The following is a 27,211-nucleotide window of genomic DNA, read 5'->3' as shown; positions in this document are numbered from 1 at the left end:
ATGATTAAGTGACAGACGCGGACACCCTTGGCTGCTGACCTGTGCTGACAGCAGAGAGGAAGTAGAGGTGGCCTGGGCAGCAGTGAGGTGCCTGGAGGCTTTACTGTCACTTGTGTGTCACTTGTGTGCACGACTGAGCGCTATGGACCCGTCCCTGGCACGTGGGGCAGGCAGAGGGGTACACAGGTCATTCTACCTCCATGTGAGCGCCCGGGTCTCTGGAAGCACAGAGAAGCTCCCTGACTTGACTACGAGCCACGACAGACCAGGAGGCTGACCTCCTCCCTCGTCTTCCCAAAGATCTCCAGTGGCAAAAGCCCTTGATGTTTGAGCAGTTTCTCTCCTCACTCGACCTCACACACGAGGAAACAGAGGCCAGGGGGCCTTGCTGACTCGTCCAAGGTCACACACAGGATGGTCGCTACTATTCACATTTTATGAGCGAGGCAAATGGCTCCGAGAGGCCAAGTGGCCGCCCCCCGGGTCACAGAGCAAGCAAGTGGGGCACCTGGCCTGGAGCCAGGGCTGCCGCTCCTGTATCCTCCTCACTTTTTATCACTCCTACCCTGACGCCTCACTTCCTCTGGCTGGTCTGGGTGAGAGCCGGAGAGTGTTCTGCGGCCCAGGAGTGCCCCGGTGGGCCCGTTCGGGCTCCCCCCGGGCTGAGCTGTTCCTCGAACATCCCCAGCGCACGGCGAACTTTCCCATCAGGCAGAACAGGCGTGGTGCCCAGGGCCCACGGAAATGTTTTCGTTTTCATCCTTTTAACGCCAGAAGGAAAATTACATATAATAGTAATAAATATTTACTCATGAATCAAGCCTACATTGCAGTACTCTTTCGGCCAATGTGATCATAATATATAACTTTAAATATATATATATATGGGGGCACCCAGGGGGCTCAGGTGTCTGACTCTTGGTTTCGGCTCAGGTCATGATCTCATGGTTTTGTGAGTTTGAGCCCCTCATCAGGCTCTGTGCTAACAGCATGGAGCCTGCTTGGGATTCTCTCTCTCTCTCTCTCTCTCTCTCTCTCTCTCCCTCTCTCTGCCCCTCCCCTACTCACGCTGTCTCTGTCTCTCTCAAAATAAAGAAATAAACTTTATATATATGTACATATATACATATATAATATATATGTATACGTATAACTTTATATATGTGTGTGTGTGTGTGTATATACACATACATATAAAATGAAGGAAGGAGCCACCAAGGCAAAACTGTCTAGCGACAAGGAAAGCCATCGTGTGGCCCCACTGCAGCGTCTACACTGTCAGCCCCCTTGTTCCAGTGGGCAAAGCTGTCCACCGCCCGCCCTGCCACTGTGTCTGAGATGATGAGGAGAGAGGGGAGGAGCAAGAACGGGGCCGAGAACGAGGGCAGAAGCGAGCTGGGGGAAGACTGGCCAACTGAATGGCGGCCGCACAGGGAAGAGCCCAGAAGGGCAGAGGGTTGCTGAATGAGTGGACGGCAGACAGGCGAGGCGCCGAGAGATGGGGAGACGGGTCTGCGTGTGATCTCACAAGTCCGATGGGTGGCATCAGTGACGACAGTCAGGACGGACGGAGGGGCACGGCACAAACGCGGGAGACCTCAACAGCAAAGGCGAGAATTTCTCCGGGGCCCTTGTTACTTTTCTGTGGCTGCTGTAACAAGTCAGCCCAAATTCGGTGACTTATCAGCAACAGAAATGTATTCTCTCCCAGTTCAGAAGACCAGGAATCCAAAATCAAAATCAACGGACCGAAATCAAAGTGTCAGCAGGGCCATGCTCCCTTTGGGGGCTTTAGGGGAGAGTCCGTTCCTTGCCTCCTCCAGCTTCTGGCAGCCTCCAGTATTCCTTGTCTTATAGCCACACCACTCGAATTTCTGCCCTCTCCTCTTCTCTGCCTCCCTCTTAAAGAACCCTTGGGATTCCATTTAGGGCCACCTTAATAATGCAAGATAATCTCCCTATCTCAAAACCCTTCATTTAATGTTGTCTTCAGTCACCTTCACAGTTTCCCGGGATTAGGACCTAATATCCTTGGGGCTATTATTCGCCACCCGGCAGGCCCACAGAGGCAACGCCGCCTGTGGGCGTGGCCCCCGCCTGAGACCAGCAGAAGGCACATTCCGGAAAAGGGTCCTTCTGCCAGGATCCTGGGAGAGCGAAACAGGTTCTGCAATGGTGGTGGCGAGGTACAGGCCCTCCATTGGAATTGGCCAGCACGGGATTGGGGAGTTAAGTGCCCTGGTGAGAAGGTGTCAAGGGAGGCCCCTGCATGCTGGCCCTACATCTGATTTGCATTCTCATTTTATTCCTTCCACGGTCAGCAGATACTCAGGCCCCACGTGAGGTCCTGGAGAGCCAGGCAGTTTGTCATCTAACCCTTGTCTTCAAGATGCTCTAAGTGCAGGTGAGGCCCCTTTTTTTCCCAGGTGGGCCTGTAGAGGCCCAGGAAGAGGGGTCGTTTTTTTTTTGTCTGGAGTCAACTTAGCACAAGGGTTTCACTCTTCCTCACGCCTCTACCCCCAGTGCCTTCCTGCCCTGTCTCAGTGATTTTGTAATTTCGTGTCTCTTCCTCTTGGTGCTTTAAGCGTGAAATAACGGCACTGTTACCCTTAGAAGCATTTGCACAGGAAATGACTCCTCCCAAGCTGTGCACTTGCTACTTGGGTAAAGTTGGCCGGTGGCAGGAGTCAGGTGACATTTGTGCTCATTCATTATCTATCAGTCACATAAATTTGAGCGAGGCAGAGGAAGACGTAACCAGCCCTGCTTTCTCAGTACCAAATGTAGCAAACTCCCTCCTTTCTGCAGTGAAACTTGGGGGCCCTGGGGGCAGACGGGGAAATGCCAGAGCCTCCTTGCCCTGTCTGGAATCCCAAAATCAACTCTTAAGCAGAAAAAGCCGACTTGGATGCGGGGAGAATCTCCCAATCTCACTTTTGCCTCCTTCTGGCTGTGACTTGAAGCAAATCACTTAAAACCTCTATGAACCTGTTTCCTTACCTCTAAAATGGGTGTGGAAATGCCTGGCTAAAAGGACAATTACGCATGCGCCAGGCGTTTAGCATCCCTTCAACAATCGTTGGCTAGTCCGCTGAGGACTAACTACTAGCTACCCTTCCAGGTGGGCCTTAGGCCGAGGGTCTTCTACTTTTCCTGCTCCCCACTAAGTGGGGGGTTAGTGGGGAGCCGTCCTCAGAGAGGCTGTGTCTCCCCAACCACCCGATGCCTTTAAAGCCCTGGCATCCCGCGTGTGGAGTCCGTTTGCGGAGCGCGGGGACGCCACGGCCGGAAGTCCACGGGTGGGGTGAGGCGCACGAGGCGGTGCTCGGAGCGGGATCAGGTGTTTTGAGCCACCAGACCTGGAGTCAAGTGCGCAGTCAGGCCCCGGCCGAGCCCCAACTTGCGGGCTCCAGCTGCGTGCTCCCGGGGCTCGGCACCGCCCCCCGCGCCTCCCACGCGCGGACTCCAGGCAAGGCTCGCCGGGCCCCCGGGGCCCACGCGGCGGGCGGAGCGAACTGGGGCCTTTGTGTTCAAACAGCCCAATGGGCGGTGGCAGTGGGCGGTGACGCGGGCGGGGCCCGGCCAATGGGCGGCGGCCTGTCAGCGTTGATTGGCAGACGCACACATACACACTCGGCCACGCGCGCGCCGGCCGGCCCCACTCGCGCAGCGCGGTTCTGCGCGGGTCTCATTGTCTGCTGCGCCCTCCGGCCCGCTGGCCTCGTCCCGCGCCGCGCGCCCCGGGTCCCCGCGCCTAGCGCCACTCGCAGGATTCGGACGCGGGAAGGGGGCGCGCCCAGGCGGCGCAGCGGGCCTCGGACGCCCCCGGCCCCGCACGGAGCAGCCGCGGCAGCAGGTAACAGCCGGCGGTAGGCCTCTGGCGGGCGGACGTGCGGGGCAAGGGTGGTAGGCGGGGTAGGCCGGCCTTTCCCGCCTCCCCGCGGGCCCCGGCCGGACTCCGGGGTCACCGTCGGGCCGCCCCAGCCAGGGCCGAGCTGCCCAGGCCTGGTTCTTCCTCTCCCGGCCAAGCCGGGCCAGGCTCCAGCCCCGCCTGGCTCACGCCCCTGGGCCGGTCGGGAAGGGCCAGCGCCGTGCCGGGGCCAGCCGCCCTGACTCATCTCCGCAGCCCGCCCCCCGTCCCCGGGGCCGGCCGCCCACTGGTCAGCCCGGAGGGCGGATGTCTCCGGGCGGGACTTCCCCGGGGCGGAACCTCCCCGAGAGGAGGGGAGCGAGAACCGGGCTACCTCAAACCGGCCCAGGGCAGTGCCTGTGTTTTCGTGCCAGGCAGGCAGTTTCCAGGGACAGGCAGTTCTCTGCCCTCTGCCCGTCAGACTCCGGGAATAGGAGGGAGGCCCATTTTGTTCAGTTCTTAAAAAAAGAAACCAAACAAATAGGAGGCGGGAGTGTGACTTAGTGCAGAGCCGCAGGGAAGGCGCGTGGTTAGTTTAAAAAAAAAAAAAAAAAAAAAAAAAATCTCTGCAGGTTCAGCCCGTGGGGAAAATGAAGGGAGAAGGGAGTTAGCCCCTGGAGCGTTTTACAGGTCCCACGAGGGAAAGTAGTGTGAAAACGTCCCGTGGAAGTCGCCGGAGATCTGAGTTTGCAGATTAGGTGGACACTGCCATAGAAGTTTGCTGAGGGGGGTGTGGGGAAAGGTGGAGTTGAGAAAAGGGATGTGGTTCAGCACAGAAGCGGGGAGGGATGTTTTGTTTGAGGGTTTCTTAACTGTGTGTGTTGGTGAGGGTGGGGTCTATTCAGATCCGCAAAAGATTCGAGCTGCTAGAGATTCATTTCTTGTTTTGTTTTGGAAGATTCAGGCCCTGACCTTTCTCATTTTCTGAAACCGGACTCAGTTGCAAACTATTTTTTTTAATACTAGGACTACAGCAAAGACTAAGAAGCCTGGGGGGGGGCGGGGTGGAGGAGGGTGCTGACTGCTGATGCTTTCAGCCCCCCCACCTCCCCACGCCCCCCCCTCCCCACCTCACCCCTCCGTCTGAATATTTATATTCTTGCCAACAGCAGCTTGAGTTGGCAGAAACGTTGCTTTGTTTCTGCCCCCACCACCCCCCCACCCCCCCGCCCCGGGTGAAGGCTTCGTCCACTTCAGCAGGTGGGGGTTGAGGAAGAGGAGTCTATATGAGCATCTGGAGCTTTTAGGTGGGGAGGGCAGTAGTGGGGGTGGCATTACCTTATAAGGAGAGGAATACAGAAAAGGAGCCAGGCCAGCTTCCTGCTTTGGCTACTGCCGATTGGTCCCTTTACTAACACTGGCTAAAAACCAGGGGGGGGGGGGGGGGGGATGCCAGGTGGGCATCCTACCTGGGCAGACGCCAGTCAGACCGAGACGTGAGGCTGCTTGTTTTTCAGAAGAGGACTTCTGAATTGTCCGGCTGGACTAACCAGACCTTCTGGTTTCCATAGGCTGGAATTGGGAAACACTAGAGCCTATACCCACTGCACAACCTAGGGAACTAATAGTATAAGGAATATGAGAAGTGATAATAAGTCACAAGTACCAGGGACTCTTGTGGGGGCCTAAGTGTAACAAAGACTTTGTAGCATGGGCAGGCAAAGGCACCACATTGAGACTCCTCACACGGGAAATCTGAGATTTTGAATTTGGGTTTCTACATCTGAAAGGCTGATTAATCCCCCCCCCCCCGCCCCCGCCCCGGGTTGTCAAACACCGCCTTTTGCCACGACTCTTCACCTTGGCTTCGAGTCCTCGGTATCCGTTCCAGAGCCTTGATTTCCCACGGCACATGGTGACTTCTTCGCTCCAGCAGGGATTGACTGTGATCCCACACGGCCGCTCCACCTCCCTGTTTTGTTAGTTTGTTGACAAATATTTGTCGTGTGACAACCCGTTCTGTGCATATTCAGGGCCGTCAAAGACTCTGGTTGGGGACACACGTTTCCTAAAGCAACTTGAAAACGTTATGGTAGAGGGGGAAAGAGCCAGGCTGTGCCACCTGTCCGATCTGAACTCAAACCCTGCCTCTGTCATGTACAGGCTAGGGGACTGTGGGCAAGGTCACTGGTCGTCTCAGGGTCCCAGGTGCCTCCCTTGCACAGTGGCTGTCATGGTACCTCCCATGTTCATAAGGATCAGAAATGAGGGCGAGAGAAGCCGGGCACCCAGGAGGCATTAACAAAGTATTCCGTCATCACAATTATCATCATACAGGATGCCCTGATGTTGCACTACAATGATCACTGAGGGGCTACGGTATGCGGACACCTTCAGGATGTAGGTGGGGCTCACCCCAGAAAGGTCTTCTCCGGTCAGCGTTGGATTGGGACCCTGAGTCAACGAGTCTAGCCACAAGGAAAAGAAAGTGTGTCCCCTCTAAGAGAAACAGCTGGAAGGCGGGCGCACCCAGCTCCAGGGGGAGGGCAGCGTAGTGGGATGGCCCGACTAGAGACTCTGTGTGGGCAGTAACGATCAAAGGCATTCAGTTAGCGTCTGTTGCGTGCCTCTCACGTTCCACCTGCTCTGCTACTTGCTAAAGGCTGCAGAAGGTCCGGTTCTGCCTCTCAGGCAGCTCCGTGTCAAACCGAAAGCCAGAAGAGCGTGGGGAAAGCACCGTGAGAGAGGCCACCTGGGCACTAAGTGAGCCCGAGGCAGGGCCGCCTGGCGGCAGGGTGGGTGGTGCCGGGAGATGCTCTGTACACGCCCCCTTGTCCCCAGCTCTGGGGCTGTCTGTGTTGAATGCGCAGGGGGTAGGCTGTTCGCCGGGAGGAGCTGAAACACCTGCCCCCGCCAGGCCTCACTGGTCTTCCTTTCTGTCCCAAGACTCTCTTCAGGGGGAGAGGCCCCATCCTACCTCGTCATGTCTCGCCGAAGCCAGCGCCTCACGCGCTACTCCCAGGGCGATGATGACGGCGGCAGCAGCAGTGGAGGGAGTTCGGTGATGGGGAGCCAGAGCACCCTGTTTAAAGACAGCCCTCTCAGGTAGGGGACTGCCGTCTCACCCCCACCCCGCCCCGGCCACCCACGGATAGCGCTGACCTGCTGAGCAGAGGGCTTGGGCAGGTCGCTGCACAGCCTTGTCCTGTCGCCACCTGACTGGGCAGAGATCAGGTGCCCGTATCCAGCCGAGGGGGAGCATTCGCACCTTTGAGGATGCGAGGCCCCAGCCCTGCTGTCTCTTCTCCCCCTATTGTAAGCCAGGCTGCTGCCCTCTCGGTCAGAGAACAGGAAGTGGGGAGAGGCAGCTTCGAGAATAAGCCAGGCCAGAAACCCCGCCAGTGCGGGCTGGGTTCACAGGAGCCCTCTCTGCTCTGGACGGATGTGCCCGTCTGACCATCCTCCCCAGACCCAGGAGTACCTTCTGCAGGGCTTCAGCGGGGCCCGCAGAGGCAGCCCAGGAGAGGTCCCGGTCCGAGGAGCATGGCAAATGAGCTACAGCAGGCGCCAGCCTCATCCTGCCCCGCTTGCAGATCTGAGGCCCAGATAACCGCTCACGAGGCTTTGGCTAGCCCTGGGAGGCCAGGTCGAGTTGGTCTGGGTTTTCAGTGGGTGGCTGAAATTGCTACTCCCTTACAAGCATGGGGGGGGGGGGGGGCGGGGTTACAAAAAACTTTGGCTTTGAAGTTAGAGACCTGGATTTGAATCCTGCCTTCATCACTCACTGCTGGTGGGATCTGGAGATAACGGGGGCAACGACTGCACCTGTGGTTAGCGCAGTCGGCAGCTGGGAGCTGTCAGTTGCCTGGCAACAAGGCTGACCCACTCACCAGAGGCGGGCGGAGCGGCTCCCCTTCCTGTTCCCGGCTGGGCTCACCTGCCTGCTCCCCTCCTCTCCCCTCCCGGCTCCCCTCCCACAGGACCTTGAAGAGGAAGTCCGCCAACATGAAGCGCCTCTCCCCAGCGCCGCAGCTGGGCCCCTCCTCCGACACGCACACGTCCTACTACAGCGAGTCGGTGGTCAGGGAGTCCTACTTTGGCAGCCCCCGGGCCGCCTCCCTTGCCAGGAGCTCCATCCTCGACGACCAGCTGCATAGCGACCCCTACTGGGGTGAGTGTCCAAAACCTGCCTCCCAGAGGCTTTGCTTCCTCTGGAAATTTAAGGTCCAAACTCTCCCCCCTCCCCCCCCCCCCAGTGGTTTCCTAATCCCCGCCGGGCCAGAGGAAGGGCTCCCCGTCCTCAGAAGCCCTCAGAAGAGGGGCCACAGGCCACTTCAGACAATGAGGTGGCCACGATGCTGCTCCAAGCCCGGAGCCCCCTCCCCCCCCATGGACCCGGGGAGCTCAGGAGGAAGCTCAAGGCAGCTCCACCTGTCCGTCAGAAACGCTCCTCAAGGTGTCTCCACGAGGCCCTCCGGGATAGCCTCCTGCCCCAGGAGAACCCCGAGTTCTTCCCTCCTCAGGTGAGGATCTGCGGGTGAGGAGGAGGAGAGGCACGGGTGGCACCGAAAGCAGCAAACTCAACGGGCTCTCTGAGAACAAGGGCTCCGAGGACTTCCTGGGGTCCTCCTCAGGTTACTCTTCAGAGGATGACTATGCAGGTGGGTGACGCCTCGGGGATACGCTCCAGCAGGTTCTGGGGCTGCTGGGGGAGGTGACGGGAAGCCCGGGGAAGGTGCCCCCCTGCCAGCCTGAGAGAGCGTGGTATCTGGCAGGCCCCTGCGCAGACCAGCTGGGCACCCCCTGGTCATGCCACCGTGGCACCCTGAACCCAGGCTTGGGGCGGCCCCTGACATACTGTGACTGCCCTGTCCCTGTCAGTCGGAGCAGCCTATGGTCGACTCCGCTGTGTCTGCCTTAACGGGGCGCTTCACACGTAGGAGCTGCTTGACCCCTTTGGTCTAGCTCGGAACGACGGATCGAAGGATTGCTGGTGAGGAGAGGGGTGCAGACAGTAAGCTCAAGGGAAATAAAATGTCAGAAACCTCCCGTTGTGTTCCTTTGACAGACCTTTACTGACCCGCTAGGTGCCAGGCCTGGGTGACGCTCTGGGGATGCGAAGGAGAATGATACGTGGTCTCGGCTCACAGTCTAAAGGAGAAGATAAATAATAGGCAGTCTCCCTGTCTCTGGGCTCTTAAAAGGGAGGACGGACTGAGCCGTGGCCTCTCTGTCCCCGCAGGATACTCGGAGACTGACCACCGTGGTTCGGGTTCACGGTTAAGGAACGCAGCCTCTTGGGCAGCCTCTTTTTTCTGGATGGTGGTCACTTCTCCAGGTGGGTGCTGGCTACTCTGTGCACGGCTATTTCCATTCTCTACAGCAGTCCCTTCTTCCCCTTCTTCCCCTTCTTCCCCTTCTTCCCCTTCTTCCCCTTCTTCCCCTTCTTCCCCTTCTCCCCCTTCTCCCCCTTCTCCCCCTTCTCCCCCTTCTCCCCCTTCTCCCCCTTCTCCCTGTGGTTGGGCATCCCACCGAGAGACCATAGGACGAGCAGGGAGAGCTCGTCCTAGAATAAGCCACTGGAAACCAGGAGCCAACACTCTAACGCTCCCACTCGGAAGGGCAGGAGCAGCTGTGGAGCAGGATGGAGAGTGTTGGCAGAGTAGGCAGGTGGGATTCGAGGACAGGTGCACCGGCAGGTCAGCATCGGGGGTAGCGGCAGGGAGGGCTGCAGGTGGAGACAGTCATGCTCTGAAACCACAAGCTGCAGGCCGCTGGCTGAGGGCGACACTCAGGCCTTGACGGTCCCTCTTCCAGGCCGGCTGTTTGGACTCCTCTACTGGTGGGTTGGCACCACCTGGTATCGCCTGACAACAGCTGCCTCCCTCCTCGATGTCTTCGTTTTAACCAGGTGAGCGAGACTCCCACCTTGACAATGACTCAGAAAGCCCTGGGACAGAAGGGACCGATAAGGCTTCTAAACCTGTATATGTCCTTTCTGTGAAGGTTTCTTTTTCTCGAGTTTACGTGTAGTTTTAATCAGTGAGCAAGGAGTAGACTATCCAGAGCCCCTCTCTGCCTGACAGATAATGGGATCGAGTCAGGTGTTGCCTTCCAAACCAGTAGCCTTTCAGGGAGAATTCTGAAATGATGGGTTCCTGTTATTTGGCTACTTCCTGCTAGATGCCAGCCCCCATCCAGCCGCGTCTGAGTCTGACAGCCTGGTCTTACTCTGGCTGGTCAGGTTTCAGGCTCTGGCCCAACAAGTGGTGTTTCCGAGGAAAGTTCAGCTTTCCTCCTGGCCCTGGGGCAGTCTAGAACCCGGTGTTCTCTGCTGGGTGTTCAGAAGCCAGGGATAGGCGCTGCGTGATGCTGTGGGTTGATTTTCTAAGTCCCTGACCCAGCAGAGCCGGGAAAAAAGACTGAGCCAAGAGGTCAAGGTCCTCTGGACGTAATCCTGGCTGGATGATTGGCTGAGGATTATGCTGAGAAGAGGGCCAAGGGTGGATCCGTGTCACCAAAAGAAGGTTCCATATTTTTCTACAAGAAAATATTGTTGGGGCACCTGGGCGGCTCAGTCGATTAAGCATCCAGCTTCAGCTCAGGTCGTGATCTCACGGTCCGTGAGTTCGAGCCCCACGTCGGGCTCTGTGCTGACAGCTCAGAGCTTGGAGCCTGCTTCAGATTCTGTGTCTCCCTCTCTCTCTGCCCCTACCCAGCTCATACTCTGTCTCTCAAAAAAATGAATAAATGTTAAAAAAAATTTTTTAAAGGAAAATATTGCTTAAGGAGTTCTGTATTTTTTTCTAGAATTGCTTGGTTAGAGGACTTGTACATATGAAAATTTCAGGTTTTACAAAGACCCCGTTTTTATTTTAATCACATCAATAAAATTCAGAGTCAGCATTGTCCCCATTATTCTAAGACTTGCAGGCAAAGCTCTAAAAGTCTCCAGTCCAGCCCTGGCAAGATGAGATGCTCCAGGGCATCCCCCTCCCAACTCTAGTTTGGCACTCAGGGAAAGCCTCTGCAGACTCCCAGCAGGGATATAGAGCCCTGGATGCTCTCTTGACACCTCTTCCTCCCCTGCTGTCCCCTCCTGTGGCCCAGGCGCTTCTCATCCGTGAAGACATTCCTGTGGTTCCTCTTGCTGCTGCTGCTTCTGACCGGCCTGACCTATGGTAAGCTTGCCCGGTGTTGCAGGGCAGGGGTAGGACGAGCATGCCAGGCCGAAATGGAGCTGGTGAGCCAGAGGGGCAGGGCAGTGTGGGTGGGGGGGGGCTGGCGCTGAGCGGACACGTAAAAACCAGAAGGGATGGTGATCGCCTACAGGCAACGGAAGAGGCAGGATGAGTGGAGTCAGACTGAGCCTGGGCAGCTCAGTCCCAAGCTCTCGGCCACTCCTGTCTGGCCCTCCTAGCTCCTCTTGGACCTGTGTGGCATTTGCAGGGTGTCCAGTGGGTGAGAAGGGATATGCCCCAATCCGCTGATCTTGTGTTCTGTTTGGGTGGCCGCACTTGACTGCCTGGCATGTCAATAGAGCATCCTTGGGGCCATCTGAGTCAGAACGTGCCCTAGTACAGGAGTATTGGGGTAAAAAGCAGGGATCTTGCCAGGGATCTTGTTGTTAGTAGTCATTTTCCCTGCATTCCAAATCAGGGTGTAGTCTGAGTGAGTGAATTCTTGTTACGACATCAAGTTCAATCTTTAAGATCGAAACAATAAAGTTGTAAAGAGAAGTCTGCCTTTTTATACTAAGATATTTCATTAAAAATTTTTTTTTTGTTTATTTGAGATAGAAAGCATGAGTTGGGGAGGGGCAGAGAGGAGGGGGTAGGGGAAGAGAATCTCAAGTAGTCTCTGCACTGTCAGCACAGAGCCTCACAAGATGCTTGGTGGTGTTCCATTCTCTATCTTAGGACTTTGACGTGGTCTACATAGTTGTAATCATTATTTATATATATCGTGTTCAGCTTCTAATCTGACAGTGTTGCGGTCTCACGATTCCACGTGAGTTGCCTCCATGGCCCCCAGGCTCCGTTTTAATTATTGTACCAATTTATAGTTAACTTATAAAGACCACGCTTTACCTTTTTTTAGAGCTGGTTTTATAGGTTTAGCATCTACTCAACTAGTATTTATTTTATTTAACAGCCAGGTAGAAAATTTTTCCAAGTGTTGACTTCCTTTTTGTTTGCTGTTACAAGAACAGCTTGTTCACGTCCAGTGGAAACTGGGCATCGCCCTTGAAGTAATAATGACCCTTTACGATCATATAGTGCTTTGTTCAGGAGTTCCTCTGTTAACTTGAGCTTCACCATGGCCTCCTAGGGTTGATGGGGCCGATGTGTGTGGAGGGCCTGAAAGGCCGGCGGAGTGGGCTGCTCAGGGAGTGCATTAAGTGAGGTGTGTCCAGAGGGTCTGATGGAAAGCCTGGTGGGCGTGTGCTTCCGGTTGTACCTGCTCACGGCCAATGATTGAGTGGCAAGTGTGGTCTCCCTGGGATGGAGACCCACTGGCTGATACGGCTCGCCAGGTGCCCTCATGCCCCACCCCACACGCATAAGCTCAGGAGTAAACACATCACAAGCAGATGGCCCCTGAAGCAAGATGCGGGCGTCTTTGTGGCTGCAGCCTTGTGTTGTCTTGGGTTAAAAGCACCTTCTCTTAGCAGGTGTCTCCTGTTTCAGGGATTCTCAACCATGGCAGCTCATTAGAGTTACCTGGGGAGCTTTTAAGACTCACCTATAGAGGGATACTCCAGACCAGTGAATTCATTTTCTAGAGAGTGGGGCCAGATATTGGGTATTTTTAAGCTTCCTGGTGATCTTCTCTTTTTTTTATGTTTATTTTTGAGAGCGAGAGTGAGACCCTAGACAGAGCACGAGAGGGGGAGGGCAGAGAGAGAGGGAGACACAGAATCTGAAGCAGGCTCCAGGCTCCCAGCTGTCAGCACAGAGCCTGATGCGGGGCTCAAACCTATGAACCACGAGATCATGACCTGAGCTGAAGTCAGACGCTTAAGTGACTGAGCCACTCAGGTGCCCAAAGAGCTTCCTGGGTGATCTTGCCGGACAGTCTTGGCTGAGAGCCACCATCAGGTCCTCTGGTTGTACCTCTGGATCATCCCTAGCTTTATTAGAGCTATGTTCTCTGAGTTTTGCCATTTACAGAAAGATGGGGATTCCTGAGGAGAGAGAAAGCACATACTCTGGGACCGTCAGGTGGAAGTTGCTGCCTCAGAGAATGATGGGAACCTCCATCCCTCGTACCGCCTTCCAGCAGCAGCCCAGCTCGCAGAATGGGACAGGCTGCTAACAACCCATGTTGATTAGGCCGCCGTCTTCAGCAGCGTGTGCCTTCTGGCTTATGGCCACAGGCCTGGATAACCCCCTCTCTTCTGTGTACAGGTGCCTGGTATTTCTACCCCTATGGGCTGCAGACCTTCCGCCCTGCGATGGTTTCCTGGTGGGCGGCGAAGGGCGGCAGCAGGCAGCATGACGTGTGGGAGTCCAGAGACTTCCAGGTGAGTGGCTTAGGGTCACGGGTCCTCACCTTGTATTTGCAATTGATTTCTCTGCCCTTATAGCTTCTGTAGGCTGTGTCCTAGCTGGTAGACTGCCTTGTCCTGTCTCTGCTGTTTGGGGTACAGGCACTGGGAGAGCGGTTTGTGCTTAAATAGGACTCCAAATTGTCCCAAATCAGTTGCCATCTTAAGCACACACAAAAACAAAGCAAAACAAAAACAGAAGGAAAAGGAATCAGACAAATCGTTTCAGCTACTTTGTTCCTTCTCTATAGTTTCATAAATATTTCCTCAGCATCTTCTAAGAGTAAGGCGATGGGCTGGTCAGTTACCGATTACCACAAACAGATCACCCCTAAAATCAGTGCCTTAAAGCTGCAAGCATTCGACTGGCTCACGAGCCCGTGGGTGCCCTGGGTGGCTCTTCTGGTCTAAGCAGGGACGGGCTGCTGGGTCAGCAGGGGCAGGCTGGGTGCCACACGTGCTTTTCTCATCCAGCAGGCAAGCCCCGCCTCGTTCTCTTAGCAGACGACCGTGGTGCCACAAGAGCAAAATCAGGCCTCAATTCAAAACTAGCACACTGTCCCTTCCTCCACGTTCCAGGCCGAAGTAAATCTCAAAGCCAGTCTAGACTCAAAGAGGGGGGGAATAGGGGCGCCTGGGTGGCTCAGTCGGTTGAGTGTCCGACTTCGGCTCAGGTCACGATCTCACGGTTCTTGAGTTCGAGCCCCGCGTCGGGCTCTGTGCTGACAGCTCGGATCCTGGAGCCTGCTTCAGATTCTGTGTCTCCTTCTCTCTCTGCCCCTCCCTCACTCATGCTGTGTCTCTCAAAAATAAATAAAAACATTAAAAAAGGGGGCGGAGTAGACACCACCTCTTGATATAGCACATCCGAGGCCACACTGCAGAGGGTACAAGTACAGGGAGGACGGGAGGACAAGAGCCTTGTCTGCACTCTGCCCGAGGCTGCCCAGGCTGTGTCCTCAAGGAGCCTGCAGTGTGGCGTGGGAGGTGACAGGGCACAGATAACCAGAATGTGTGCATACATGTCACGAAGTCACCAGTGAAAAGTTTTTCATTCTTTTTCCCCTAATGACATCTGAATTTTGCTTGTATCTTGCCGAATTTAACTGGGGAGCACATTTTTAACCATTTATTTTGGCGAATATTACCTTCCCGACTGCCGTGTTATCACATCATGACCTATTCTGGCATTATAACTTTCCCTTTTGGAATCGTTAGTAAGGATGTTAAGTGCAGTTCAATTTCAGGACTCCCTTTTCTGTGAGAAGGAGGAGGTAAAGAACGAACACACCTTTGTTGTACTTGCTTACGTTTGCATAAAGACACTAATAAAAATAGTTGCCTGGTGTGGGAGCCGGTAGTGGCTGAGGGCCCCAGGTGGATGGGACACAGGTTAGGAGAGGACTTGTCACTCTTTGCTCTTTCAGTCCTGCAGATGTACTGCCTATGTTACAACATTTAAAGATCAGAAGCAACTTCTGCCCTCAGGAGGCGGCCCCGGTCTTTAATTGACAGTTGAGAGACTATAATTTCTCTTGGCAAAGATTTTTGTTTTCAAGCCAACAAGGTTTTCAAAATTCGTGGCATGCTATCAGGTGCCACCGTCCAGTCCAAAGGACTTATTCTACCTACTCTGTGGGCCATCCAGTTAGAAGAAAGAGAGCCTCTTCAAATTGTTTCATCTTTTAGCCATAGCTTTTTTTTTTTTTTTTTTTTTTTAATTTAATGTTTGTTTTGAGAGAGAGAGAGAGAGTGTGAGCAGGGGAGGGGCCGAGAGAGGGAGACACAGAATCCGAAGCAGGCTCCAGGCTCCGGGCTCCGAGCTGTCAGCACAGAGCCCCACGTGGGGCTCGAACTCACAGCTGCCAGATCATGACCCGAGCCGAAGTCAGACGTTCAACTGACTGAGCCACCCAGGCGCCCCTACCCATAGTTCTCTTGAACGAAGTGGGCGGCTGAACCTGTCGGCCGCTCGCTTTCCTGCATACGCACACATGTAGGAGAGGGAAGGGGGCTGGCTCCGGCCCGGGAGGCCACCCTGCCGCTCCTCTGGTCCTCTTCTTGGACCTGTTCCTCCATTTGGACCCTCTTTGGAGAGGGCGCTGTGTCCCCTCCCGCCTGGCCTGCGCACCCGTCCTTAGGACCTTGTGCTGCACTCTGTCACCACGTGTCTGCATACTCGCGGTACCCCTTTGCCCTGCTGGGGTACTCACCTCGCTGAGCACGGGTGGTCCTCAGGGCCAGTGAGTTCACATTTGGGTGTTCCTGGGATTCCCTTCCCTTTCTCTCCAGGAAGCACTGTTGTCCTAGGCCCCTCACCTCTATGGCTTTTCCCTCCCACCCCCTAGCAGGCTGAGCAGCGCATCTTGTCCCGGGTACACTCTCTGGAGCGGCGCCTAGAAGCTCTCGCTGCCGAATTTTCCTCCAACTGGCAGAAGGAGGCTGTGCGGCTGGAGCGTCTGGAGCTGCGGCAAGGGGCCGCTGGTGGGGGAGGCCACGTAGGCCTGAGCCACGAGGACACCCTGGCGCTTCTAGAAGGGCTGGTGAGCCGCCGCGAGGCTGCCCTGAAGGAGGACTTCCGTAGGGACACCGCCGCTCGGATCCAGGTCTCTGAGCGTGAGCAGAGTGGCGTGTGGGTGACACCGTGGGTGTGTGGGGTGGAGGGGCGAGGCCCTGCACACCCTGACATGAGAGGGACAGCCGTGTCACTTGGCAGTCACTCACCTTCTCTAAGCCTTCGTTCCTTCCTCTAAAATGGAGACCCTCAGGTTTCCCCCGTGCACTCCCAACCCCGACTGTGGAAACAGGAGACCACAGAGTGCCTGGCACAGTAGGGGCGCAGCAGAGATCAAGGGGGTCTTGCGTGTTTGAGAAGCACTTGTGGCACGAAGGCCAGGAGCCGAAGTTTGCAGGCGGACGGGCCTGGTTCAGTCTCCAGTTCTGCCACTTACTGGTTGTAAGTTCCCTCTGCACGTAACTCAGTAAAATCCTCAAGACGCTCCCCTGTGTCTGACAGGAAGAGCTGGTCACCCTGAGAGCAGAACATCAACAAGACTCGGAAGACCTCTTCAAGAAAATCGTCCAGGCCTCCCAGGTTGGTGGACTCAGGGGCGCCTGGGGCCTCCCCAGTGGCGCCCTGATCTATAGTTCAACATCTGCTCTTGGGCTGAGGCAGCTTGGTTCTCCCAAAGGGTGCTTAGACACTAGATGCGGTGGGGGTGTCATCTCCTGACTTCTGCTGGGGCTGAACCCACGTGCACAGGAATGCTTTGCAGGGATGCCCGGGGGTGTGTTTGAGGAAGGGTCGCTTTCAAGAGGCCTGTTGTGCTGGGTATAAGATGCTGAATGAATGAGGGAATGTATGCATGCCTAAGCATGCGGATGGGGCAAGCCTCTCATGAGGACCTAGGCCAGGAGGTGGTTAATGTTTGCCGGAGCAGTCAGGAGAGCCTGGGGTAGGGCTCTGCTGGAACAGAGACTCCAGACAGAATAGATCCTGCTCTGGGAGACTGACTGCTCTGAGCCTGGCATATGTTGTATTTCTGCCTTCTTCCTGCTTACAGGAGTCTGAGGCTCGACTCCAGGAGCTGAAGTCCGAGTGGCAAAGGTAATGGGCACTGCCATCCGGCCTGGGTCTGCTCTACCCCCGACCCCTCCACCCCACACCCTGGCAGGCCTGGGGAGCAGAGCCCCGGAGCAGAGTTCTGATTGTGTTCTGAACGGAGACGGGATGGCTGAAAACTAGCTCAGGAACATCTGAAGGGCAAGAACGGTTGGGTGCGGGAGGGGCACCACAAGAGAACTGGGATTTGTGGGTTCACTTGTAGACCCGCTACCTTTTCTGTACACACGCATGCAGGCTGCCTTCCGTGCCCCAGACATCCACCCGTGTGGAGGATGGAGAGGCCGAGGCAGAGTGAATTATGGCTCTGGTCTTAGGAAGGGAACAGGATAAGAATTCGCTCGTTGGGATCGGCAAGCCAATTCGAAGGCACTGGGGCTGTGTTCTACAGCCAGGGTCCCTAGGTGGAGGCCTTGCATTCGTGTGCAGGTGCTGGGCACTCACTTCTGTCGGGAGCCAACTAGGGGATCCCCTTGTGTTCCTCGGCGTGGCCTCACACCTCACCAGAGATCCAAGGCTTACTCTTTTCTCCTCTCCTTGGGAGTAGGATGACCCAAGAGTCCTTCCGAGAGAACTCCATGAAGGAGCTGGGGCGACTGGAGAGCCAGCTGGCAGGCTTGCGGCAGGAGCTGGCGGCCCTGAGCCTGAAGCAGAGCTCGGTGGCAGACCAAGTGGGCCTCTTGCCCCAGCAGCTGCAGGCGGTGAGGGATGACGTAAGTTGGAACCATCCAAGTCCCCTGCCGAACACCGTGTCCTCTGAGAGTGTCTGTCCTACGAGTCTGTACGGCAGAGAGCCTTTTGCCCTGGTGGCCTGCTAGTCCCCTGAGTCTGGACTTGGCCCAGATGTTGGCTTTCGTAGGCAGTTCTTCCTGTTTTGTTACCAGTAACACGGAGAGTTGGTCGTAACGCTTTCCTTCAGGTGGACTAGCGGGGTGTGCTTGGCCCTTCCCTTCCCTTCCCGGCTTGTGTTCTCTTCCCGCCCCTCCACTCCAGCCAGGAGCCGCCACAGCGGCACTGTCCCCATGAGCCTCTCAGAGACCTTCCTTCTGCCGCCAGGTGGAGTCCCGGTTCCCTGCCTGGATCAGTCAGTTCCTTCTGCGCGGCGGGGGGACCCGCAACGGGCTCCTTCAGCAGGAAGACATGCAAGTTCAGCTGCGGGAGCTGGAGGGCAGGATCCTCGCCCACGTGGCCGAGATGCGGGGCGAGTCGGCGAGGGAGGCCGCCGCCAGCCTGGGGCTGACGCTGCAGAGGGAAGGCGTGATCGGGGTGACAGAGGAGGTGAGGACCGTGGGGCCCTGGGGACAACCCCCACCCTCACCCCCTCGTCCAGCGCCCTCCTCCCTGGGAGTCCTAGACCGCGCAGTCGCGCACTGCCAGCTTCCCGGTACGTCCCAAGACCACGTGCGGGAGGCTCCGGTGCTTGCTTTGGGGCTGGTGGGGGCGAGGGGGGCACATCTAGGTTAAGTGGCACGTGTGGCTGGACACCAGTGTGTGGCGCAGCACAGGAGGGGGCCAGTCCGGGGTTCCCTCGCCCCCAGCAGTGGGGGCCCAAGGGTGGCCGGGTCTGCTGCTCGTGGCAGCTGCCTCGGATGCCTGTTCTAGCAGGTGCAGCGCATTGTAAACCAGGCCCTGAAGCGCTACAGTGAGGACCGCATCGGGATGGTGGACTACGCCCTGGAATCAGGAGGTGTGTGTGTGCGCTCCCCCCACTTTGCAGAGCCTGGTCCCCTGCTGGCCGCCCCCCCCCCCCCCCGGCTTCTGCCGGGCAGCCGTGGTGCTAGGCGGGCAGGGCTCGAGATGGGCAGGAATCACAGCAAAGGCAGGCGAAGAAACTTGGAGAAGTCCGGATGAACGGAATACCATCCTTGGCCAGGGAAACTGATGCTCGCTCACAGCTGTAGTTGGGGTGAGGTTGAAGACGGCCTGGGGCATCTGCCCTCCCGCCTTGAGGGAGGACATGGCAGTAGGGGTCCCCTCTCGAGTTCCCTGGGCCGGTGAGCAGCACAGGTGTCAGCGTCTCCCTCCCTCCCCTGCTGGGGTCCAGCTTTAGGTGCCCACGCTGCCTGTCTTTCCTGTCTCAGGGGCTAGTGTTATCAGCACCCGGTGTTCTGAGACCTATGAGACCAAGACGGCCCTCCTCAGTCTCTTCGGCATCCCCCTGTGGTACCATTCCCAGTCGCCCCGAGTCATTCTCCAGGTAGGTACCTGTGAGGGCAGCAGCAGGGGCCCCGAGCAGGTCGCCTGCATAGCTGGGTGACTCCCGTCCTGAGCCAGCAAAAGCCGTGCTCAGGGTGGGCCGTCTTTGTCACCCGCCCCGTGCCGATGGGACTTCCTTTCCTCCTCGTCCCCCCAGCCAGATGTGCACCCGGGCAACTGCTGGGCCTTCCAGGGGCCCCAGGGCTTTGCTGTGGTTCGCCTTTCTGCCCGCATCCGCCCCACTGCTGTCACCTTAGAGCACGTCCCCAAGTCCTTGTCCCCCAACAGCACCATCTCCAGTGCCCCCAAGGACTTTGCCATCTTTGTGAGTATTCTACCTTTGGGGGGTCAGAGGGGCTACGGGACCCTGTGAGTCTTTACCAAGGATAGAGCCAGGACCATTATTTGGGAGGAAGGGGGCAGATCTGGAAGGGAAAGCCCCAGCCTGGGAAATGGTAGCTTAGGCTGCGCTGGAAGAACCCACGTCCAGTGCTCAGGCCCCTGGAGTCCTACCAAGGCTGGCGCTGATCTGCTCGGGGGCGGGGGACCCAGTGTGGGAACAGGAAGGGAGAGCATTCTTCCCCGGGTGACTGGGGCACTCGTCTAAGAGCAAGATCTTCCCTCCATCCTTTGTTCTCTTTTCAGGGATTTGATGAAGATGCGCAGCAAGAGGGGACACTTCTTGGCCAGTTCACCTACGACCAGGATGGGGAGCCCATTCAGACCTTTTACTTTCAGGTATGGGACTCCGCCGTGCCAGCGGAATGGTATATTCGGCTTCCTATCCGTTCGGCAGATGGTTTCCAAGCACTTACTCCGTGTCAGGCACCGCGGGCTCAGGTCAAGAATAGGCACAGCCCCTGCCTCCCCACAGTTCGAGGCAGGGAACAGGGACAGCTGTCCAAGTGGCACAGGAGAGGCACCACATAGACATCCACACGGAGGGGCCCATCCCGGACGGGGAGCCGGGGGCAGTTGTCAGAGGGTGGTCCTCCTAGGCCTCAGGCAGTGCCGCACGGCTAGGGCTCTGAGGGAGACTTCTGGCCTCGATCTGAACGGGCATCAGTCTCCCAGGGCCTTGTTAGAAATGCAGATTGCCAGTCTCCACCCCAGGAGATAGGCTCCCAGATCCCGGCAGCCCCAAGAAATCAATGTTCTGACGGCCCAGATGAATGCTGTGCCGGGAGCTTGAGAGCTACACTAGGGGTGAAGAATTGGGTGAGGTGGCAAAGGGACAGTGGTGGGAAGGGAGGCCGGAGAGGGGCAGGCCTGGCTACCAGGCCAAAGAGTTCTGGCCCCCGGGGCTGGGGTGGGCACTGCCACGTTTTAGGCAGAGAAGTGACAAGACCGTGCGCTGTAGTCAGATCATGTGACCGTGTGAACGGTGCATCCAGGGGACGAGACCGGTCAGGAAGTGGCTGCGGAGAGTGTCGGGAGTGAGGATGGAGAGGAGGTAGATACACAGTCGCAAGTGTCAGACTGGACAGAAGTGGAGAAGGGGGAGGGGAGGACTGTCCCAGGTGCCAAGAGGCAGGCTACTGCAGGAGTGGGTCTGGCCACCAAGTCTGAGGCACCTGTGGGCCAGTCCCGTGCAGCCACCAGGGGACCAAAGACTGAGCCATGGGAGTGCCTGGCACGTCCGGGGGCTGTGTGCTGACCGAGCCTTTAGGAGACAGTAGAGGAAAAGCGGCTGTGCGGAAGGCCAGAGGACGGGAAGGGAACGGGAAAGCGCTGTGTCTGTTGGCGTCGAACTGGGGGCCATTTGCTCCGAAAGCTCAAAAATCGTGGCTTTGGGAGCAAAGAGGACAGAGGCCTGCTAAGAACTTGAGGAAGAAAACTCTGCCTAATTCAGAGTAAAAGGATTCTTTTCCACCGTCAACACATATCAGATCCTCCGTGACAGTGATTGTGTCCCTTGACCATGATAAAGAGCTCCTGTGCATCTGTCTGGAATGAATCTGGCTGGTCCTCAGCTACAAGGCCATTTTTATGTGGCTGTGGGTCATGGCCCCTAGAGGACCTCTGAAGCCCCTGGGACTCCTCGGCCCACAAGCTGGCAACTCTGCTCCATGATCTGAAGACAGGAGCTTTGCAGTCCAGTTTGCTGTGGAGGCCTATGGGAGGGGTGGGGGAGGGGGGCATCTGACCCTGGGGGTGGCTGTCCCCCTCTCTGCCCTCCTGTCAGCGAGGTCTGAGGGCTTGGGACACTCTTAACACCTTCTTTCTCTACCCAGGACACTAAAATGGCCACATACCAGGTGGTGGAGCTTCGGATCTTGACTAACTGGGGCCACCCGGAGTACACCTGCATCTACCGCTTCCGGGTGCATGGGGAACCCACCCACTAGGCCTTCTCTGTGCTGCTGCCAGCCAGCTGGGAGGCCAGCCCCTCCCAGCACGTGCCCCCTTCTCTGGGAGTGGGAGAGCAGCACCCCTGCCCCTTCCCCACATGCTTGACCAGCGCACTGACTTCCAGGAGCAAGAACCTCTGGCCCGATGGAGACAAGAAAGAATATGCAGGGCTTTCCTAGCGCGGGGCAGCTCGAGGTAGACAGCAAGTTCCGGCGTCCCTTTTTGTGACCTCCTTGTGCCAGGCACTGGGTGTCTACTTCCCCCTCTTGGGAGGGTGTATATATGTAGCATATCATGGGGGATCATGAGGCAGGGGGAGAGGCAGTGAGTGGACATATGTCGTCCCAGCAAAGGTGGGTGAAACCTGTCTGCCCCTTACCCAGGATGGGGGGCTGGCACCCAAGGAGCTGCGGTTGGGAGGCGTGTGAATGAAGCAGGTGCCAAAGCCATGGGTGGGACAAGCAAGGGCCTGGGGCAGGTGAGCTGCCCCTATCACCAGGCAGGGAAGTGACGTCCTCTAGGAGGAAGGTGCTCACAGTGCAGGCTGGGGCTGAGCCCCAGGCAGGAAGCTGCTTGTGCAGGGCAGCCGGGCTCTTCCAGAAATCTAGTGCCATCAACCTACGGAGCTTGACCCCCTAACGTCCCCCAAAGGCCTCTCTATACACTGTATGTGTTCTGGGTCAGAGTGGGCCACGGGGCTTCTCATACCCTTGAGGGTCGGGCTCCTATGAGCCTCTAAGGGAGGCTGCCTCTCTGGCTCTGAGGGGTCACAGGGGCAGCCGGTAGGATTCCCCCTCTGCTGGGGTTAGTGCTTTCTCTCTCCCCTGATGTTGGGACCGAGGCCCACTCTGCTCCCCATTCCTGCTAGGGCATGCCTGTGCCCCAGAGCAAGCTTGCCACATTCCCCCAAGGTGCAGGGAGCCCAGACCTGCCTTTTGAGGCCATAAGCAGCTGGGGTAGGCTTCAAAGGGTGGGGAGCAGCATACTCCCCAGATTCTCGGGATGGTCCAATGAGAATGATGGTGACATTCAGGGTGTCATGGTGGGAAGAGGCCTGTCTGCACTGTGGGCCTTGTCCCACCACCACCTGACTGTAAGGGGCTCAGCTACTCCCTTGAGACTCTCAGCTCTTGCTCAGATCGTTTCCTTTCTGGCTCGTTTTCTAGGGGGGGTGGGGTGCTGTCAGGGGTGTGGGCTGGGGGAAGAGAGGGCTTTGAGACCCAGCAGACTCTGCTGTATTATGTATATATTTTTCAAGGTCTGTTTTTTAACTGAAAAGCTTTGGGCTTGATTCCTAGCCCCGTTCTGTGGGGCACCGGGTGATTTCAGTTCCTTGTAACCTGGCTGCCAAGGGGGGGCTGCGGTGCAGGCAGGTGCCGTAAGAACAGGGCTGAGCCCCAAATGGGCTCCAAGGGGATGGAGCTAGAAGGAAGGTGAGGCCTAAGGCCACCTGTGGGCCTTTGGCACTGGCCCCAGCTCAGCCCCCGCCCCCCCCCCCCCCCCCCCCGACAACCAGGTTTCATTTTGCGCTCTCCTGTCACAAATGCTGCACTATTGGTTCTGAATTTTTTATCTCCAGATTCTAATTTATGCCTATGCAAAAAAAAAAAAAATAAATTATGCCCAGGATTAATAGAGTGTGTAGTTTTTTTTTAATCTGAAGTCTGAGCCTAAACAATGCCCCAAAGACTCATTCCTGAACTTTAGAAACCAGACTTCTCCACTAAAACCTAGCTGGAACGGGGCCTGAGGCAGGCCCTGCTCTGCGATTCTGGGCTCAGGGGCTGGCAGGAGAAAGAAGGGAGGTGGCTTTACTAGGCCTCACAGACACCCCAGTGTGAAGGGGCAGCTTTCCCCGCATCTCTCAGTGCCATCTGAGCAGAAGGCAGAAGAACTTACCTGCTTCACAACCGACCACATCTGCCTTCAGTGCGGATCCTCCCCACGGGAACTAGGCATCTGCCCCTCGTACCTGTGCTGGGATGGAGCCCCTGCAGAGCCGCACCTACCAGCTCAGGGGAACAGGTCCTGGCCCTTCCTTGTAACTCTGTCCCCAGATCCAGTGCCTCCCGAGAAGCCGCTTGAAGGGACAGGGGTGGGCCCCAACCACGCTTTCCAGTGTACCCGGTACCTGACCCAGGGCTGGTCCCCACTGCAGCTGAGAAAATAAAGGCAGGGACAAGTCAGTAGGGAGGGGCTGGGGATAAACCACAGGAGACAGTAGCAGGTGCAACGTGAATCCAGCCCTGAGGCTTCGGGCCAGTTAACCGCTCAGTCCCGTGCGCCAGGAAAGGCCGGTCCTGGGGCTCACCCCCAGCGACCACGCGCTCCATTCCCCTTACTTCACTCAACACCTGCTCTGCACCTGGCGCCACTGCTCAACAAAGGGGATGTCCCCAAGCCGCACCAGTAAACGCGTGCCTGGGACTTGCCACGCACAGTCAGGGCTCCGTGCCTCTGCTTGTGTGCTTCCGGGCTGGGCGTGTGCCCTCTGCCCACCACCCACCTGCCCGCGTCCAAGTCCTACTGTCTCCTCAGGGGCGCAGCTCTCACCCCGTTTTCCCCAAGGCACGCCCCGTGACCCCCAAGCTTGCATTTCCCTCTGCGCCGTGGCATATTCTGTTACCTTATTCTGTTCAGTAAGCCAGAACAGGGGTCCCAACTGAACTAAAGACACCACAAATGTTAGCTGCACGTACAGAAAGGGCAGGATTGGCCATTCGAGATGATCAGTTAACAACTTTATTCTTTATCATCTACAAAAGGGCTGGTGTTTTGTTCCAAAGTGAGAGTTGGTAGGGCTGAGACCCGTAGGGGACCTTTGGAGTCCCTGTTAATGACAGTAAAACATTGTATTCAGTCAGCCCCTGCCAGCAGGTGTGGGCCTGGCGACCACAGATCCAGACCAACCTCCTGAGTGTCTGAGGACAGAGGCCAGGGTGGAGGCCGCAGCTTCCAAAAGTAAAGCGGTGATGCTCTTAGGGGCAAAAGAGTTCAGGCAAAACAAGGTCCCACCCTGGAGAAACCCTGTGGAAACACAGACGCCACAGCACCTCCCACGGGGACAGAGAGCGGGGGGGGGGGCGCTGCCCAATGCTAGAGTCCTCCACTTCCGAAGGCACCAGCGGGCAGAGGCCCCTATGAGCAGAACCAGGTCAAAAAGCAAGAAGGACACAGCACACCGAGGAACAGGCAGGGGCCAAAGGGCAAGGAGCAGAGCAGCTGCCTACGGATGGCCGCGGCGTGGGCCGGTGCAGGAATGAACGTGCCCGCTGGAGGACTGCTCTCTGAGCTTGTCTCCTAACCGGAAAAATGGAACACCACCTCTTTCCTATCTAGTAGCTTCAAAATCAAACAAGTGAGGGAGACACCCAACAGCACAGCCACATCACAGAGACTTGTCAACACCACGTTTCTCCTTCCGAGCCTGCCTATTGCCACATGGACTTGGCAGCTGGTGCAGTGGTAAGCAGCACGGGGACCGTTCACTGGACACCTCCCATGTGCTGGGCACATCACAGCTTCACCGTACGTTCTCTCACCGAATCCTCACAACCCCCGTGACAGAGGCGCTTACCTCTGGCTCTAGACGAGGAAACTGAGGGTCAGAGAAGATTGGCAGCTTGGCCCCTGTCACCGCTGGCAGAGGAGCCCGGGTTTTGAAGCCACACATGCCCGAGAGGAGAAGCTGGGCTCCTCCTGACCCCGCCCTGCTCCACAGCTGGGGGCTCCAGAGAGGCACAGCCAGCATTCCCCATGGCAGCACCTCCACCCGGAGGGCCTGGGCCGGGAACATGACACCATTAACTTGGAACAAACTTTTATTTTCTGTGCCGGTCCGGTCAGTCCATGGCCGTGGGTCAGTGGTAACTAGAAATAGTTGGAAGGAGGGGAGGGGAAGGGACCAGCAGTTTAGAAGCAAGAAGAATGGAGAGGGCTGGGATGGGAAGAAGGCAAGGCTGAGGAAGGACCCAGCCAGCTGGGTGTCTGCCCTGGTTAGAAGAACGTATCTCTACCCACCAGTCCACCCTAAACCAAGAGCTTCTGTCTGCAGCTCAGGCCAGGCTCGTTTGGGCCCCACAGTGCCATCTCTGGCCTGGAGGACCCCCGGCGGTGAATCTTCCAGAGGGCTTAATGCTCTGTGCTGGGCCTGGAAGAATCTTTTTCACAACCCCCTACCTAACCTCCCCACACCCCCACAGGGGCCTCCAAAACTGGGGCTCAGACCTTTCCCTGTTGTGCTCCTGTAGCAGCCAGCTGGGGCAACACGGCGGGGCTGTGGTAGGGAAGAGGAGTTCTAGCCCAGGCCTGGCTCAGAGGAACACATCCCCACCAATAGGAGGTGCCGGTGAGCAGGACCCAGAGCGAGTTGATGCGAGTCCAGGTCAGCCATCAGTGCCCCCAGGCCCAACAAGATCCGGAGTTAAAGTTCAAGGGCCAAAGCCTCAGCTCAGCAGAATCAGCAGAGCAGGAGTTGCCCTGGCCTGGCCAGGCAAACAGGATTGTCTCCAAGGAGAAAAAAAAAAACCCACCTGCTGTCTTTGGGTCAGTGGCAAGGGTCAGAGTTAGGGGCAGGAAGGGTCCTACAATCCAAGTGCCACTCCCCTCCACACATCTACAGGCTACAACTTAAGAGCTTTTGGCATAACACGGTTTTGGGTTTAAGGGGGTAAAAAAGGAGAGAGAAAAAAGGAGGCCACCACGCTCCATTCTGCTAAAATCCCCCTAGTCCCAGAAGGAAGGCTCCCTGCTCGGGCAGCAGCAGACACTGATGAATCCCCTAAGCCCTGAGTCCGGCTCTGTAGAGGGCTCTGGGCACAGACGAATGAGCACAGGGGAGGAGGGTGAGCACAGAGGAGTGATGTGCTCCTCAGCTTCTGAAAGCCCCTAAAGTTTGTCACAGAAACACACAGACGGATGGACAGATGGGCAGGCAGCCAGCTCCTGGAGGCTGGTGGCCACAGAGGATAAAAGGAGAAAGACTGCCAGGGCCCTGACTGGCTACACTTCTGCACCACACACCCACCCACCCACCCACCCACACACCCACACCCACACCCACATCCACACACACACACACACACACTAGAGAGAGAGATAATAAAAAGAATAAAAACTAAGGGCCCAGATATACAAAAACTGTGAGTAAGGAAGAAGGCAGGGAAGAAGGTAGATGATGGTCAGTCCTCCGGAAGTCTGGCCACCTTCCTCAGCTTATAAATTACAACCCCCCTGGAAAATGGGGGTGGGGGGAGCATGATGAGGCTCCAGCTGTGGCCTGGGGGAGGACGGGTGGTGGTCAGAGCTGCTCTGGCCCATCTGGTGGCACAGTGGCCAGAGTACAAGGATCCCTTGGGTGGTGGGGGTGGGCCAGGGGAGATTCAGCAGCCGCTGGCAGGAGTCACGCAGGCCCCCTGGGACTTCACTTTGTGACGCTGGCCCCCCCGTCGCCGGCCCCCGCTGCTGGGCTTGGGCTGAAAGGGAGAAAGAAGGAGCTTGAAACGTAGTGGCCCACTGGGAGCAGGGCAGGGCGGCACAGGGGCAAGGCAGCGGGAAGAGGGGCGGGAGGAAAGCCAGCAGGCGGTATGGTCCCAGCCTAGCCCGAGCCGTCAGCTACTGTGTGACTTAGAGCACAGCACTT

General features: G+C 57.0%; 2 protein-coding genes across 5 annotated transcripts in view; one reads left to right on the top strand and one right to left on the bottom strand.

Moving 5' to 3' along the window:
• Nucleotides 1–3,617: 3,617 nt before the first annotated feature.
• Nucleotides 3,618–23,203, top strand: SUN2 (Sad1 and UNC84 domain containing 2). 2 transcript variants are annotated; one of them, XM_019446897.2, is made up of 18 exons: nucleotides 3,618–3,856; nucleotides 6,797–6,955; nucleotides 7,831–8,021; nucleotides 8,374–8,511; nucleotides 9,093–9,188; nucleotides 9,668–9,761; nucleotides 10,961–11,031; nucleotides 13,261–13,376; nucleotides 15,749–16,006; nucleotides 16,417–16,494; nucleotides 16,964–17,007; nucleotides 17,570–17,735; nucleotides 18,079–18,300; nucleotides 18,625–18,709; nucleotides 19,104–19,219; nucleotides 19,376–19,543; nucleotides 19,864–19,956; nucleotides 21,453–23,203. In XM_019446897.2, exons 2-18 carry the CDS (start codon nucleotides 6,834–6,836, stop codon nucleotides 21,564–21,566), a joined length of 2,172 nt encoding a protein of 723 aa, XP_019302442.2. In that variant the 5' UTR covers nucleotides 3,618–3,856; nucleotides 6,797–6,833; the 3' UTR covers nucleotides 21,567–23,203. The 2 variants fall into 2 exon arrangements, with proteins under 2 accessions (XP_019302442.2, XP_019302440.2); XM_019446895.2 differs by lacking the exon at nucleotides 3,618–3,856 and having other exon boundaries at nucleotides 15,752–16,006.
• Nucleotides 10,718–27,211, bottom strand: part of GTPBP1 (GTP binding protein 1) — a 38,592-nt gene continuing 22,098 nt past the window's right edge. For 2 of the 3 annotated variants that reach the window (XM_019446900.2, XM_019446901.2), the window contains exon 12: nucleotides 10,718–13,562. In XM_019446900.2, the coding sequence (XP_019302445.2) occupies nucleotides 13,434–13,562 (129 nt within the window). In that variant the 3' untranslated portion in view covers nucleotides 10,718–13,433. Of the gene's footprint in view, nucleotides 13,563–21,449; nucleotides 27,045–27,211 lie in introns of those variants that run through there. The other variant, XM_019446899.2, reaches the window with a different exon arrangement.

Source organism: Panthera pardus, unplaced genomic scaffold, assembly GCF_024362965.1.
Source record: "Panthera pardus isolate Hobbes unplaced genomic scaffold, ASM2436296v1 HiC_scaffold_6, whole genome shotgun sequence".
Classification (NCBI taxonomy): domain Eukaryota; kingdom Metazoa; phylum Chordata; class Mammalia; order Carnivora; family Felidae; genus Panthera; species Panthera pardus.
Note: the sequence above shows the minus strand (reverse complement) of the source record. Positions and strands in the feature narration are given on the sequence as shown.